Here is a 14,103-nt window from a genome sequence, read left to right as displayed (position 1 = left end):
ACAATGTGAGGTTGATGGTTATTGAGACATGTGTTTCTGCAAAAGCCAGAGTACTATTTCACAAGTATATTGCACTGCTGCTTCCCAGCCCCAGTGCCGGACAAGATCCTGGAGGTTGTTTTATGTTAGCTCACACCTCATTATCACACTTACACCTTTGGTCTGCCAGCGTTTCCAGCCACTGGGAAAGTGAATAACATTCCATTGCCCTCCTTGTGACATCTCAGTGCTTCAGTAAGAGGACGCCTCATTCCCATCCTCAAGGAAGTTATAACTAGACACATACTCAATATAGTTTGAGGAAAATCAGAAATGCTATGAATTTTCTCCTGTCTGGCTTACAAAAGTTTTGTGAAGGTTTGTGTTCAGTTGCTGGAGGTTGCCAAATAGTTGGAAAGGTGGGGGCAAACTGGAAATTCTAATTACAGAGCCATTGATTGACAGCTTCTCAGGTACTACAGAACAACTTCTCCTTGTAATACAAAGTGGTCTTAACATTTCCCACTGGTGAAAATCTGACGATCAGTTAATGCTGACCTCTTGAACACGTATCAGTGCCTCTAGCAGAGCTTCACTGTAGAACAAACACTGAGGAACCCAGGCTGTTGTCAGCAGTATTACAACAGACACACAGTAGCACATACACAACACAGCTGCTCCTTTAATCACGGATAGGTAGTGTTACAATCCATCATTCCCTGTTGTTTAAATCACTTTACAGCCAGTTAGTTGATCTTTATGGAGTCTGGGTTTTTTTTTGAGGAAGTTTACTCTCTATTGACGATTAAATTCAAAGCTAGTCTGCTGCCCTGCAGCTACTAGGAAAGGCATCTGCTCACACACACAAAATTCCCTTGTGGCCTTTTCACATCTTCAAAGCAAGGAAACATAATTAATATGCTGTAGGGTTTAATGGGAAAGTGACATAGAAAGATAGATTTCAAGCAGAGAGAGAGAGAAAGATCCTGCTCTTGACTCTGAACAAATCAACAATCCACTCCTTCCACAATTGATTAGCTGAGTCTGTCTGTATTTGGGGTTGTGTGTGCAGTAAATTGGCAGTGATGGGCTGGACTGTACATCCCAGAGAACTGGTCAGAGAGCAAGAGAAAGAGTGTGTGTGTGTGTCTGTGTGTGAATGAGTGAAAGAGTGAGTGAGAGAGAAAGAGAACAAGAGTGTGCTTGAGAAGAAAGATTGTGAGTGAAAAGAGGGAGACTGATTTTGTCTGACTGTGTGTGTGTGTGTGAGTGAGAGAGAGAGAGAGAGAGAGAGAGAGAGGGAGAGAGGGAGAGGTGGGGGTTTGCTGTTGGTGTCAGGACTCTTCAGGAACTCTACAGTAAAAGGCAAGAGGGTAGAGCTTAAAGGCTCAAATGAATGAAAGACAGCTTGCTGTGAACAGAAGCCTGGAATAATGCTGCAGCAGAGCTGCTCTGTCCCTCCTGGCACTGGGACTGCTTGGACTGAGAGCTGCACGTGTGAATATTTCTCTGGATGACTTGGACTTGGCATGTCATCTCTATAGCGACAGACCGAAGGATCAGCAGTATGGGACAGTGCTGTTGTAAAACCAGAAAGAAGCTATCTCGCCAGCCCAGAGGTACTATTAGTTAAACAGTTACTTGCACAAGGTTCACTTCTTTAGGAAGTTAATGGGCAGGGTAATCCTGCAGCTATCGATAAATGTTTAAACTCTATATGGTTTTCTCGGCTTCTACAATCATCATAGTATGAACTTATTGAGGAATTGGTGTTTATTGTTGAATTTGTGCTGTATTTGACTTTAGCACAGTTCGAAGTTTAGTTCAACATCCAGGTGAGCATGTTATTCACCTGATGTGTCAGTGGTGAAGCTCGTAGGAGAACAATGTAGTCAAATAATTTGCTCCGAAGACAATATTTTAAAGGGATATCATCTCCCACACAAGAGTTTGACATTTGTCCATTAGTCCTTGGGATTTTAAAGTAAGTGGAAATTGGAGCAAACTTCTTGTGTCACACTCATGTGTGATCGTCAGGAAGTCACTGCAGTAGTACTTAACCAGACACCCCCAAACCAAACAACTACTTGCTATTCATGAAGAGCTGACCTTTAACCCTGGGACTTCATTAAACAGAGACAATATTGACCTGCAGCCAACAGCAAGCTCGATAAAATTTGTACTAAATTGCCTCCAGTGTATGCTTTTTTTTTCAAAGTGGTAAACTTCTCTTATGGCAATGTTTTTCAATTTCATTGCAAGGTGTATATTAAAGGAATGATATCAAGGCTTGTCTGTATATCCAGAATGGGTTTGCATTTGACGGTTAGTGCTTCATAATCTATGGCAGTAATTTTATTATTACTGATATACGGTGCTGGATAGGCCCTCCACAGCAATCAGCATTCCCCCAATTTCATCCAAATTGTTGCAGAACGATTTACAGCGCCCAATTATAGGTCTTGTGGGAGGAACAAAGCACCTGGACGACACGGTCACGGGGTGAATGCTAAAACTCCTTACAGGCAGCGGAGGGAATTGAACCCTGGTCGCCTGTACTGTAAAGCGTTGTGCTAACCACTACGCTACTGTGCTGCCTCTTACAGGAGGGAAGTGAGACTTGTTGCTTGTTGCTGTATGATCTTACAATACGCTGACGTAATAATTATGCCAGTTGTGTAATGTGTATTCATATCAGTTCTCAATAATGCTGTGATTGTGTTCCTTTTCATAGACTCAGTAGGCTTGGATACCACCTCTTTATTCTAATCCCAAAGTATGTGGTTGTTTACGAGTTCCTTCAATTTATTTATAGCAGTGCTTTTAACTTAACTTTAAGGGTCAGAAATTTGTTCCACAAGAAAGATGACAGAAGTATTCCCGTTTCCATTCATTCCCTTTCACATGCTCATTGAATGGTTGAAAATGATGGGCAACATTTTTCCTCTATATGTTTGACAAAGGCCTCGCTTGGTTCTGAAGCCTTGCTAGCCTGAGAGAGGGATTTCTAGCTCTCCCCTTCATCCAACACTCAGCCACCATCAGCGTGCCCTTGCTGTGTCGGATGCTGCACTCAGTGGCCACTTTATTAGGTATAGGAGATACCAAATAAACTGGTCACTGGATGTATAATGCTCACTCTACCTTGCTGTGATCTCTGCTGTGTGTTAAGCAAGGAACAGTAACAGACAGCCGACAACAGAACTTCGACATCATGTGGGACACCAGTAGAAAGCTCACATGGAGAGGAGTCTATGAAAGAAAGGAAATGAAGCAAGTCATATGGTAATCACGTCTGTTTGTTTTAACTCGCGCATTCTCAGATTACAACAGTGACTGCACTTCAGAGAAACAGAAACTTCGGATGCCTGGTCCGTTGAGTTTCTCCAGCTTTTTGTGCGTTGTCCCAGATCCCAGTATCCGCAAAGGAGAGACAGGAGGCTACAGATGCTGGAATCTGGAGCAACATCTGAATGTTGACAAGTCTTTTCCTCCCACTGTGGCTGCAGGACCCGTTCCTGTGGCAGATTGACTGTTGTTCCAGCATCTGCAATCTTTTGTATCTCCATTTTGCTACTCCACTGCAAAGTCTCTTCAAGACATGCCCACTTTGAAGGAGTTTTCCTCCAGTCCAGATAAAGATGCCGGCTGTCCATTTCTGTCCTGCCCTGCTGAATTTCTCCATGTGTTGAGTCATGCATCTCCATTTTGTTGCAAGGTTGTTTGCTTTGAGTTTTGGATCTCATCGTAAGAAGTTAAAAGAGGAGCAGGGTATTCAGCCCCTCAAGTTTGGCCCTGATATTCAATAATAACATGACTGATCCAACCTTCTTGCCCACTTTTCTGCCTCATTTCTATTTACATCTGTCTATCTCAGCTTTGAATATTCAAACATTCAGTCTCTAAAGCTTTCTGGAGAACAGGCTTGCAAGGTCTCTCAACTTCATGAGGGTACAAGTCTTTCCTTCTAGCTCAGTCCTCAATGTGCACCCTCAGAGTCTGAGACACTCTGGTCTTCAGCTATCTCCTAAGAAGAAGCCCCTTCCCAGTAGATACCCTGTCTTTCACTGTGCACGTGGCTGAGATAGACATCAGCTGTCTAGGAATCACTGAAGAGTTGGATCTATAAGAAGTTAAATTTTAAATTTCATGCACATTTCCAAGGACAAGCACTGGTATTTGAGCCATGTGTAATCACAGCATAACTGTCTTCCAAATCTATACAAAAGGTTAGCGTTTACAAAGTGCTCACAATATCTGATAAAGGAGGTACAGCCTAGAAATTCTGCAACAGAACAGACCTGTGAAACTGATAAACAACTTTACACAGAGAAAAGTACGATGTAGTCTCCTATGGATGATTTCTCCAGAAATTCTGCAGGGTACATCTAGGTATGAGTACCCTCATGCTGAAATCACATGTGCCCACGATGTGATCTTGCTGCCAGCAGTAGATGGGATGATGCTATTTCCTCTGCCACGTTCTTTTTGAAACTTGGCTGGGAAATTAAGATTATGTTGCTCTGGCAATGCCCATCATTGGGCATTCCCAGAAGTAACTAGTGTTTCCAGCACAATGCTGGATAGAAAGCTTTTCCATCAGTAAGTTCCGTACTTTCTTTTGACCTTTCCCCGATCCAAAGGCCTGCAGAAGCTACCTCCCAACTCCCTCTTCCTTTCCAGCCGAATCTTTGGGCCCTGAAATCTTGCCCCCCACCCCTTGTGCTTGACATGCCAAAATACAGGATTGAAAGAGGCTGCAGACTGTTGTAGAGTCAGCCAGCTCCATCATGGGCACCAACCTCCCTACCATCAAGGACATCTTCAAAATGTGGTCCCTCAAGAAGACTACATCCATTGTTAAGGGCCCTTACCATCCGTGACATGCCCTCTTCTCATTACTACCATCAGGAAGGAGGTACAGGAGCTTGAACACCCACACTAAACATTTAGGAATGGTCCATGAACCTGTGAACATTACTTCATTATTCTTCTTTGCACTACTTTTGTAACTTGTAGTTTTTTTTATATCTTGCACTGGACTGCTGCCACAAAAGAACAAAACTCACAGTGATAATATACCTGATTCTGATTCAGACCATTCATCCCTCACCCCTAGCCAACTTCAACCAATACAGCAAAGGCCTTGGTTCAAATTTATTGAAACAATAACGATTGCAAGCCAGGGCTGATAGGACAGATATTGAGAAGTGTCTCCTCACGGGGAGTTCAGCACTGGGGGACAGTGGTTCAGAACACGGGCCCGCTCCGGGCTACAACAGAGTCCTGTACATGTAGGCTGCTCATAACCAAGACTGTTCACAAGTCAGAAATACGGCCACCAACCAAGTTTCTAAGTGCAGAAGATGCCTGCTTTAGTCCCTCAGCAGTCGGCAGATCCATCCTGCTGGTGTCCCAAACACCCACTCGTATATAGGGGCAGTGCATAATCGGGTATTCAAACTCTAGGGAGGACCCATATAGAGCTGGCTATTTATCGGTTCGATTATTTATTTATTTATCTGCCTGTCTGTCTATCTCCAATGCTGAAGGAGAACGATTTGGAATGAAAATAAATGTTGCAAAGACGAAGATGATGGTAGTATCACGGAAGAAAGAAGTCCCCGAAATCAGTATCAAAATTAACTGTGTAGGCATAGAGCAAGTCAAGAAGTTTGTGTACTTGGGACAGATGGTCACAGAGGATGGGAAATGTGATAGAGAAATTAGACGAAGAATTGAGATTGCAAGATCAACGTTCTGGCGTTCTGGGTTGGCGCATAGTGACGTGCTATGTGGCAAGAGGTTGGACTTTGGGCTGTATTGTAGAATTTGGAAATGCTATGTCTGGAGCAGTCTGTTGTATGGAGTCGAATCATGGACCTTATGCAAGGACGCACAATGACAACTGGAGGCATTTGAAATGTGGTATTTAAGGAGAATGCAGAACATTAGATGGGTGATGAAGCTTAGTAATATGGAAGTGTTGAAGAGAGCGAGAAGAGGAAAGAAGTTGCTGAAGAATGTGCAGAAAAGGAAGCTGGAATATGCAGGGCACTTGTTAAGAGGTGGTGGACTGCAGAAATTGTTATTGGAAGGGATGATAGAAGGAAAGAGGGAAAGAGGAAGGCAGCGAACCACTTGGTACAATAATGTGAGGCAATGGACTGGGTTGAGTTATGCTGAGGCCAGAAAAAGAGCGCAAGATCGAAGAAGATGGAGGTGCACAGCCGCCAACCCCGGTTTCGGGACAGCACCCGCTGACTGACTGACTATCTATCTATCTATCTATTTATTTGAAGATACAGCATGGAGTAGGCTTTTTCAGCCCTTCCAGCCACATCATCCCACAACCCCGATTTAACCCTATCCTAATCATGGGATAACTTAAAATAACCAGTTAACCTACTCAGTACATCTTTGGACTGTAGGAGGAAACTGGAGCACCAGGGGAAAACCCACGTGTTCCACAGGGAGGACGTACAGACTCCTTGCAGTTGACACTAGAGTTGAACTCTGAACTCTGTCCCCTCAAGCTGTAATAGTATCACTCTAACATGGTGCCCTAGGACAAAGATGTGCAAGAATTTCTTATCTCAGTCTCTCTGGAATCCTTTACCCAAGAGTGGGATGAGAATAAATTATTGAATATATTCAGTGCTGTAAGAGACTTTTGGGCTATTTTGAGCTCAAGGTGTAGGAGGAACAGACAGGTTAAGATTAGATCAACCATGATTTTGTTTTGGCAGAGCAGGTGCAGAGAGCTGTAATCAATGCTCCCTCTAATTTGCAATGACCAGTGTGCCAAAAATCTTCTGCTGTGCATTTTTTTTTGCCCAGTGACAGCATGTGTGCACTGAATTTTATATATAGAGGTATTCATTTTATCAGCTAGCAAAACACTGTTAATAAGAACTTTGATCTCCTCTGGGTTTGATAGTTTCCGCTCTCGTTCATCTGCACTCTCACAAAACGTACGTAGCAGGCCTATAGTGGGTAATGAGATATTTTCTCACTGTCCATATGTGATTTGCTTGCTAAATGATACTTTAAAAAGTCAAGTTTCTGAATATCATTCCACTTCGTCCCACTTGCAAATTCTCCAGCAACTTTTGCATCGCAACAATACACGCAGGTAACACCAGCCTCTGTATTGTGCATTAATATTTCTTGTAGCTGCACTTTCCTGATCCCATGAGCTTTTGGTGAAGCAGTTTCCACTGTTTCATTAAGCCATTCTGCTGTAAATGAATTAGCAGTTCTTTTGCGCTTTATGCCCTTTGCTTCTTTGGAATTCAACATAGTGAATAAATAATTTCTTCAATAAAAACAGTATAAATAAGACAGTCCTAAAATTTGCAGACAAATTATCGCAAACTCCATGTTGTCAATACCATCCGCATCAGAAATGGGAAAATGAAATGTGATTGTGTACACTCGTGAAATATACTTAATATGCCAATGAGGTAGAGGCAGACAAACTTTTGTGCGCAGTTTAAATTCCTTTGTGCACATGTAGCAAAAGTTGTGTGCATGCACACACGTGCACACCTTAAAGGGAGTAGTGGCTATAATAGCCAGGCCCCTACCCCGAATCTCCACTTTATTTCTATATTCTTCCCTCTCTCCCACCAGGCTGTGATCATCTCTCCTGTGGTCATTGGCAGTCTAATCCAACATTGATCTAGGGAAGAAGGGTAGTCAGCATACTCCCATTATTTCCCAATTTCTTTTTACTATTAAGCTGCACTAAGTAACTTCCATTGGCCAATAAAGCTACCAACCAAGGATTGAACCAGAGTACCAAGGGACACCCACACAGTCACAGTGAGAATGTACAGCCTCCACAAAGAGAGCATCTTGAGTTTAGGACTGACTCTGGATCCCTGGTGCACTACCTCATCCACCATAATGTTGCATTTTTTTAAAAGATCAGTGAGAACAGTATAACACAGGGCCTCTAATCCTGTTGCTAGTCGGTTTGGATCTGTCAGTGTGTCCCAGTGAGGTCAAGGACCTCATCTTCAGCAGTAACCAAATAAATTAACTTTGCCTAATGATCCTAGACTCTTGAGGGAATAAAAGTTTATGCCTGTGAGAGAATTTAGGATTGTCTTATACATTGTGGGAAAAGGATGTGTGAGATTTCACATGTGCATTGAATACATCTCTGCATGTGTGAGATGTCATCTCTCAGAGCAGAGCAGAGCAGAGCCCCCAACCTGAGTAAGAATTAACATGAGAAATACTGCCAAAGTTTTGTAGTAATTTACACTTTGATACATGGGCTTCAGGTCAGTTGGGCTATTTTGCATCACCAAAGAGACCCGTGCATCATCACACAATTGCAAGCCCTGCCTGTGCTCTCAATAATTTAGGAACAGCAGAGGTGTCTGTGTTGCTATCTTGCAATGACAGGAAGTTGTTGCAATTTATTGCCACTTTCTCTGTTCCGCCTCCTCCCTCTGCAATAGTGGAACAAAACGATACTGAGAACTGCCGAACACTCACTTCTTCATTTTGCATCACCACAAGCAAGAGGGAAAGAGCGAGAGAGCAAGAGAGAGACAGAGAGAGAGTGAGAGAGAGTGAGAGAGAGGGAGTAGGAGAGAGTATGTGGAAAGATTATCCCTATATAAATAGAGTGGGAGTGCAGAAGAAAAGCAGACAGTGTGGAAGCATCTCACTGTTTTCTGCAAAATGGGTAGGACACAGATTAGAGGTGAATTGGTCTCCCATTGGGTGAAAGCCCCGTCCTTATCCTGCAGCAGACAGGCTCAAGTGACTATCTCAGAAGCCAAACCAGACACTGGGCTACTTGTCCAGCCAGGTTAGATCCATTAGTAAGAAGACATCATCAATTCTACCGGTGAATGGCTTATTTTGACAGTAACATGTCTTGAAGTATGTGGGGAAACTGAATCAGGTCAAGGTTACTGAATAAATCAAGTGTTTTGTGAAAAAACTATGTGAAGAATTGCATTTGCTGGCTCTGTGTGTAAGCCTGGTTTACATAGAGTGACCCATTTGGACCTTACTGAATTCTTTGGGATTTTCTTTGAACTGGGTGTAATTAATGAACTTAATTGAGATGGTAAAGTTGCAAATGCAAAGAGCTACAATGGCTCAGTTGTTAAACACTCTAAGCATGATGAGGTAACCCTTTGAGTGCTGGATTATAGTTCTGAAAGATGTACGGTATATTTAAATACAGTTTTCTTTCTATAATTCGGTATCAGTGCCTCCACATGCTCTAAATTTCCCGAACTTTTTGCAGTGATCATTTGGTATTTTTCTGAATTGTGTCTTCCTTCAGGAATAATGTCCTATATTTTTTATGATTGCTAGTGCTGATGATATTGCTGGTTCCAAAGCTTCAAACTTGGATGCCTTTGTATCCTTTCTCCCTGTATGATGCAAGAGTCAGCCATTCAAACCCCTTAAGCTTATTCTACCTATTTATATTCCATGTTCTGTACCAGCACGGCTCTCAACTCTATTAGTGTATTGCATTTTCTGAGGAGTGCTTGGATTCTGCTTGTAGTTTACAGATAGAATGTGGACCATAGTACACAGGTGATCTTTAGCATCAGCGAAATGGTTGGTGTAGTCACAAAGGATGGAGACCTGGAGGTTTCCTATGAGTATTCCTGCAAGTACAAAGGGGTACCAGGACCAGCTTCTTCACAGAAAGTGTGCTGCATATTTGGAACGAGCTGATGAAAATTGTGCTTAAAACAGGCACATTAATAACATTATAAAGCCACTTAGATAAGTGCATGGATAAGTGGGGTTTTGAGGCTACAGTATTGCCAAGCATGAGCCAATTGGATTAGCTCTCTGGGCAACACTGTTGGCAAGGATGAGTTCGGTAAAGAGCCTGTTTCATGCTGATTGGCATGTTTTGGGCATGTGCTAAGCATCTTTTCTTCATCGTGCACCTCAGAATAACCCATTGTAACTTCCCCAACTCCTTTCATGGGATGGTTTCCGCACTGAACCCATTGATTTGGGATTTAATATCAGTTGACTTGTATTTAGAATATAACAGTACAGCACAGGGCATAGGCCCGTTGGCTGCCATGTCTGTGCCAACTGTATTGCCAATCCACAGAATCCCATCTGCCTCCACATAGTCTGTATCCATCTATTTGACGACACCTTATATAGAGATCTGCCAACAGAAACAGAGCACCCACAGCTGCTTACTAAAAGGCTTGGCGATAATTAATATTAATTACAGGCCAACCTACTTAATAGCAAACTGAAGGAAACAGTATCACATTCAGTAGCCTGTACCACCAGGGAATGGAGGCCATAAAGTAAGATCTTCATGGTCTAATAGGAAGCAGGTTTAAGGCAAAATGATCACAACTGTGAAAAATGCAGATCAAGTGCTTGGGACATTCATTTTCCAGCGAAGTTGCATACTGAGAAGTTGTTTTTCACTCCTTTGACCCTTACCCTGTTAACTTTATGAACTCCCTGAGGCTAGAGCAACAGACTGTGTGATAACTAAGACTGATCTTTGTGAGTTAACATGATATCTGAACAAGGCACAGTATTTGCGGGGGTAAAGTGCATTGGCCCAGCTTTGTTGCTTACACACATTTCTTTCCTAATGCATGCACCAGTTACTCTTTGGAACTGCAAGTGGAGAATGGACATAAAAAAGGCAAATTAGTTCTCACTGTGAATGAGAGTGAAGAGGCAAGGTTTAGCTTGGGGAATGGATAGACCACCTCCACTGGGAAGAGCTGGGGTGAAAGTGCAAAGGGATTTCAAGTATACACAGTGAAGTTGTAAGATGTAAACAAGGGAATGGGGCTTAATTTTCAGAGGAGTAGCATTAAAGGCAAATTTGAGGCATAAATTCAGTTTAAAATGGCCTTTAAATTCTATTCCTCCCAATACTTGAGCTCTTCATGTCACCTGGAAAACATAGAACCAGGGAGAGGCTGCCATACTGCAGTACAGAGAGGGTGCTACACCGTCAAAGATGCTGCTTCGTAAAAGAGGAATCAAGCCAGGGACGTGTAATACCTCAGTTTGAAGAGAAAGAGGGTTTTTCTCATGTCTGTCCAATTTGTTTCAGCAGTCTTTTTCCACTCATTTGTCATGTTGCTACAGTGGATTCTGGCTAATTGGGCCTTTGGTTAATCAGGGCAGCTGTGTATTTGGGACAAATTTTAAAGAGCAAAAACCAATCAAGAAAATAGCCAGGATTTCCTTCATTTATTTAGGTCAGTTTGCCACTTAATTGGGACAGGAGATTGTGTCCGAGCAGTTTCTAATCAGTCGCATGCTCTTGTGTGGCTGTTAGACATTGCTGAGCGAACATTTTTAAAAAAGCCTTTTAACTATTTCAATGAAAATGAGATTAATTGGGGCAGCCACTTAATTAGGCCAAGATATGCTGGTCCCATTGAGTCCCAATTAACTGGAATCCACCGTATTTCTGAATTCTTGTCTGCATCAAATGACTTTTGTATTCTATCAAAGGCATGTCAAAATGTTCTTAACTGGCTGTGCAGGACATGGGGCATTAGAGATTGAGAGAATTGCTGCATAAAGGGAAGTTCCTAGTAATTATAACTATATGCCTATAAGGCAGTATGCAGAAAGGGAAAGACATAGCGCAGTTCCTGCAATGCAGCAAGTATGTATAGAAAATATTTCAGTTTGGAGAAAAATACTCCCCTGAACAAAATACAAAGCATTGTTCATTTTCTCCCTTGTTCTGCTTTGGACATTTAAAGGACTGGCATAGGGGAAAGAAAATTTAGGAGGGAGAAAATTAAAAGAAAGGGAAGGAGTTTTCAGTATATCATGGAGAAGTGGGAGTTCCATACTTTAAATAAGGAAATAGAACTTTCTCTGAAGCTCTTAATCTCACAATTGACTTTGTTGTGGCCTTGCACATCTTGAGCTGTCAGAAGGCTGTTGTTGGGGGAGATCCTAGTTTGGATGGCTTGCTACCTGCTGACAGCTAGTCAGCTGCTTTGCTTCATGGAAGGATCACAGTAATGACTTGCAAGGATTTGGAGCCATAAGTGCTCAGAAGCAAGTCCAACAGTGAGGGAAGGCTTGAGGGTTATTAGTACATCTCCCGTCTTCTTCTCGTGGGTTTGGATTCTTCCCGAGACTGGAATCAACAAGGGATGATCGACAGCTGAGGCAGAGTTTGAATGTCATAACTTCCTACAAAGCTAAATCTTGTAATCTAGTGGACAGCAAAGTTTCGCTTCCAGATGAGCTCAATACCTTCTATGCTCACTTTGACCACCAGAGCAGGGAGGAACCATGGCGCACCCCTATGTTTCCTGGTGATCCTTTGGTCTCAGTATCTGAAGCTGACATGCAGGCTGTCTTCAGGAGAGTGATCCAGTCTGGATGAAGTACCTGGCCAAGTGGGTAGGAAATTCACGAATATCTTCAATCTCTCACCTGGCAGTGTGTGGGACCCACTTGCTTCAAGCAGGCTTCAATTGTACCGGTGCCCAAGAAGATCGTGGTAACCTGCCTAAATGACCATCGCCCAGTGGCACTTACATCTACAGTGATGAAATGTTTTGAGAGGCTGGTGTTGAAACATATCAGCTGCTGTCTGAATAGTGACTTGGATCTTCTCCAATTTGCCTACCCAAGCAACAGGTCTACAGCAGATGCTATCTCAATGGCTCTCCTGGAACATCTGGACAGCAAAGGTGCATATATCAGGATGCTCTTTATCGATTACATCTTGGCATTCAATACTATCATCCCTTCAAAACTAATCAGAAAACTCCAACACCTGGGCCCCAATACCCAATTGTGCAATTATTGTGAAAGTACAACAAGGTCTCTACTACCTCAGGAGTCTGTGGAGGTTTAGCATGTCATCGAAAACCTTCGCACACTTCTATAGATGTGTGGTGGACAGTGTGCAGACTGGCTGCATTACTGCCTGGTATGGGAACACCAATGCCTTTGAGCAGAAATTCCTACAAAAGGTAGAGGATTCAGCCCAGCATATCACAGATAAAACCATTCTACCACTGAGCACATCTACATGAATTGTTGCCATAGAAAAGCAGCGTCCATCATCAAAGATCCTCACCACCCAGGCCATGCCCTTTTCTTGCTGCTGCCATTAGGTGGAAGGTACAAGTGCCTCAGGACTTACAGCAACAGGTTCAAGAACAGTTACTGCCACTCAGCCATCAGGCTCTTGACAGAAAGAGATAGCTACGCTCATTTAAGGACTCATTAAGGACTCTGTTATATTGTTATTTCATGCTCGTTATTTATTGCTGTTTATTACTGTTCTATAGATTTGCTAACTATGCTCGCAAAAAAAGAATCTCAGGGTTGTATGTGGTAATATGTGGTGTACTCTTATAAGAAGTTTTACTTTGAACTTTGAACTTTATTCCCCCGTGACTGGCTCGCATTTTCATCTTACAGTGTAACCCTGACTTCCAAAGGTGCACAAGGTCATACTGATGCCTTAAACAAGCAATACCAGACCAAAACATAGCTAAAAATTCCTTTGTACGACTCCAACAAAAGTCACTGTTCAGATGAACATAAATTCCCCTCAATGTACTCATCAGGAAGGTTGACTCCCAACTTTCCTGAGGGATTTTTGTTTACCTCAGCATTTGTTTCCCAGTGTCCATTACCCAAAGGGCACCAGCAATACGCAAACATTTATCTCCAGTATTATTTTCAAATCCACTTGTTTAAGAGCAATCGTTCTTCTTTGTTTGCAAAACATCCAGCTATTACTTATCCCTGGAACTATGTATCTGTTCTCTTTACTAAGATGCACGGTCTTCCAGAGACTGAAGTACAGGCCCATATGTGCTTTGATTGTGTTGCCCTTGCAGTTCACCGTTTCTTCCCATTTCCTTACCTCGAGATCTTTCCTGCTCTCTTGTGCTGATCTCTGCCATACCATGCAGTCTGCTGCTCACTACTGCATTAGGGAGATTACTCGTAATCTATAGTCAAGGAAGGGAGACTCCATTTACTTCTCCTTCAGTCCAAAGGAGCAAGCAGAGTGGAAACAGAAATTCACTTACAAAGAGAAGGAAATGATAGTGTGCACCCACATGCTACTGTTCCTATTAGAGAATTCAC

The 14,103-nt window shown here is 42.7% G+C and overlaps 1 protein-coding gene across 2 annotated transcripts in view; it reads left to right on the top strand.

Annotated features, from left to right (window-relative positions):
- The first annotated feature begins 1,493 nt into the window (after nucleotides 1-1,493).
- Nucleotides 1,494-14,103, top strand: part of LOC140212073 (rho GTPase-activating protein 22-like) — a 295,845-nt gene continuing 283,235 nt past the window's right edge. For both annotated transcript variants that reach the window (XM_072282564.1, XM_072282562.1), the window contains exon 1: nucleotides 1,494-1,598. Coding sequence is in view for 1 of the 2 variants with exons in the window: in XM_072282562.1 (XP_072138663.1) it covers nucleotides 1,547-1,598 (52 nt within the window). In the remaining variant the exon portion in view is untranslated. The remainder of the gene's footprint in view (nucleotides 1,599-14,103) is intronic.

This window comes from Mobula birostris, chromosome 18, assembly GCF_030028105.1.
Source record: "Mobula birostris isolate sMobBir1 chromosome 18, sMobBir1.hap1, whole genome shotgun sequence".
NCBI classification, from domain to species: domain Eukaryota; kingdom Metazoa; phylum Chordata; class Chondrichthyes; order Myliobatiformes; family Myliobatidae; genus Mobula; species Mobula birostris.
This window is presented reverse-complemented; position numbering and strand designations above follow the sequence as displayed.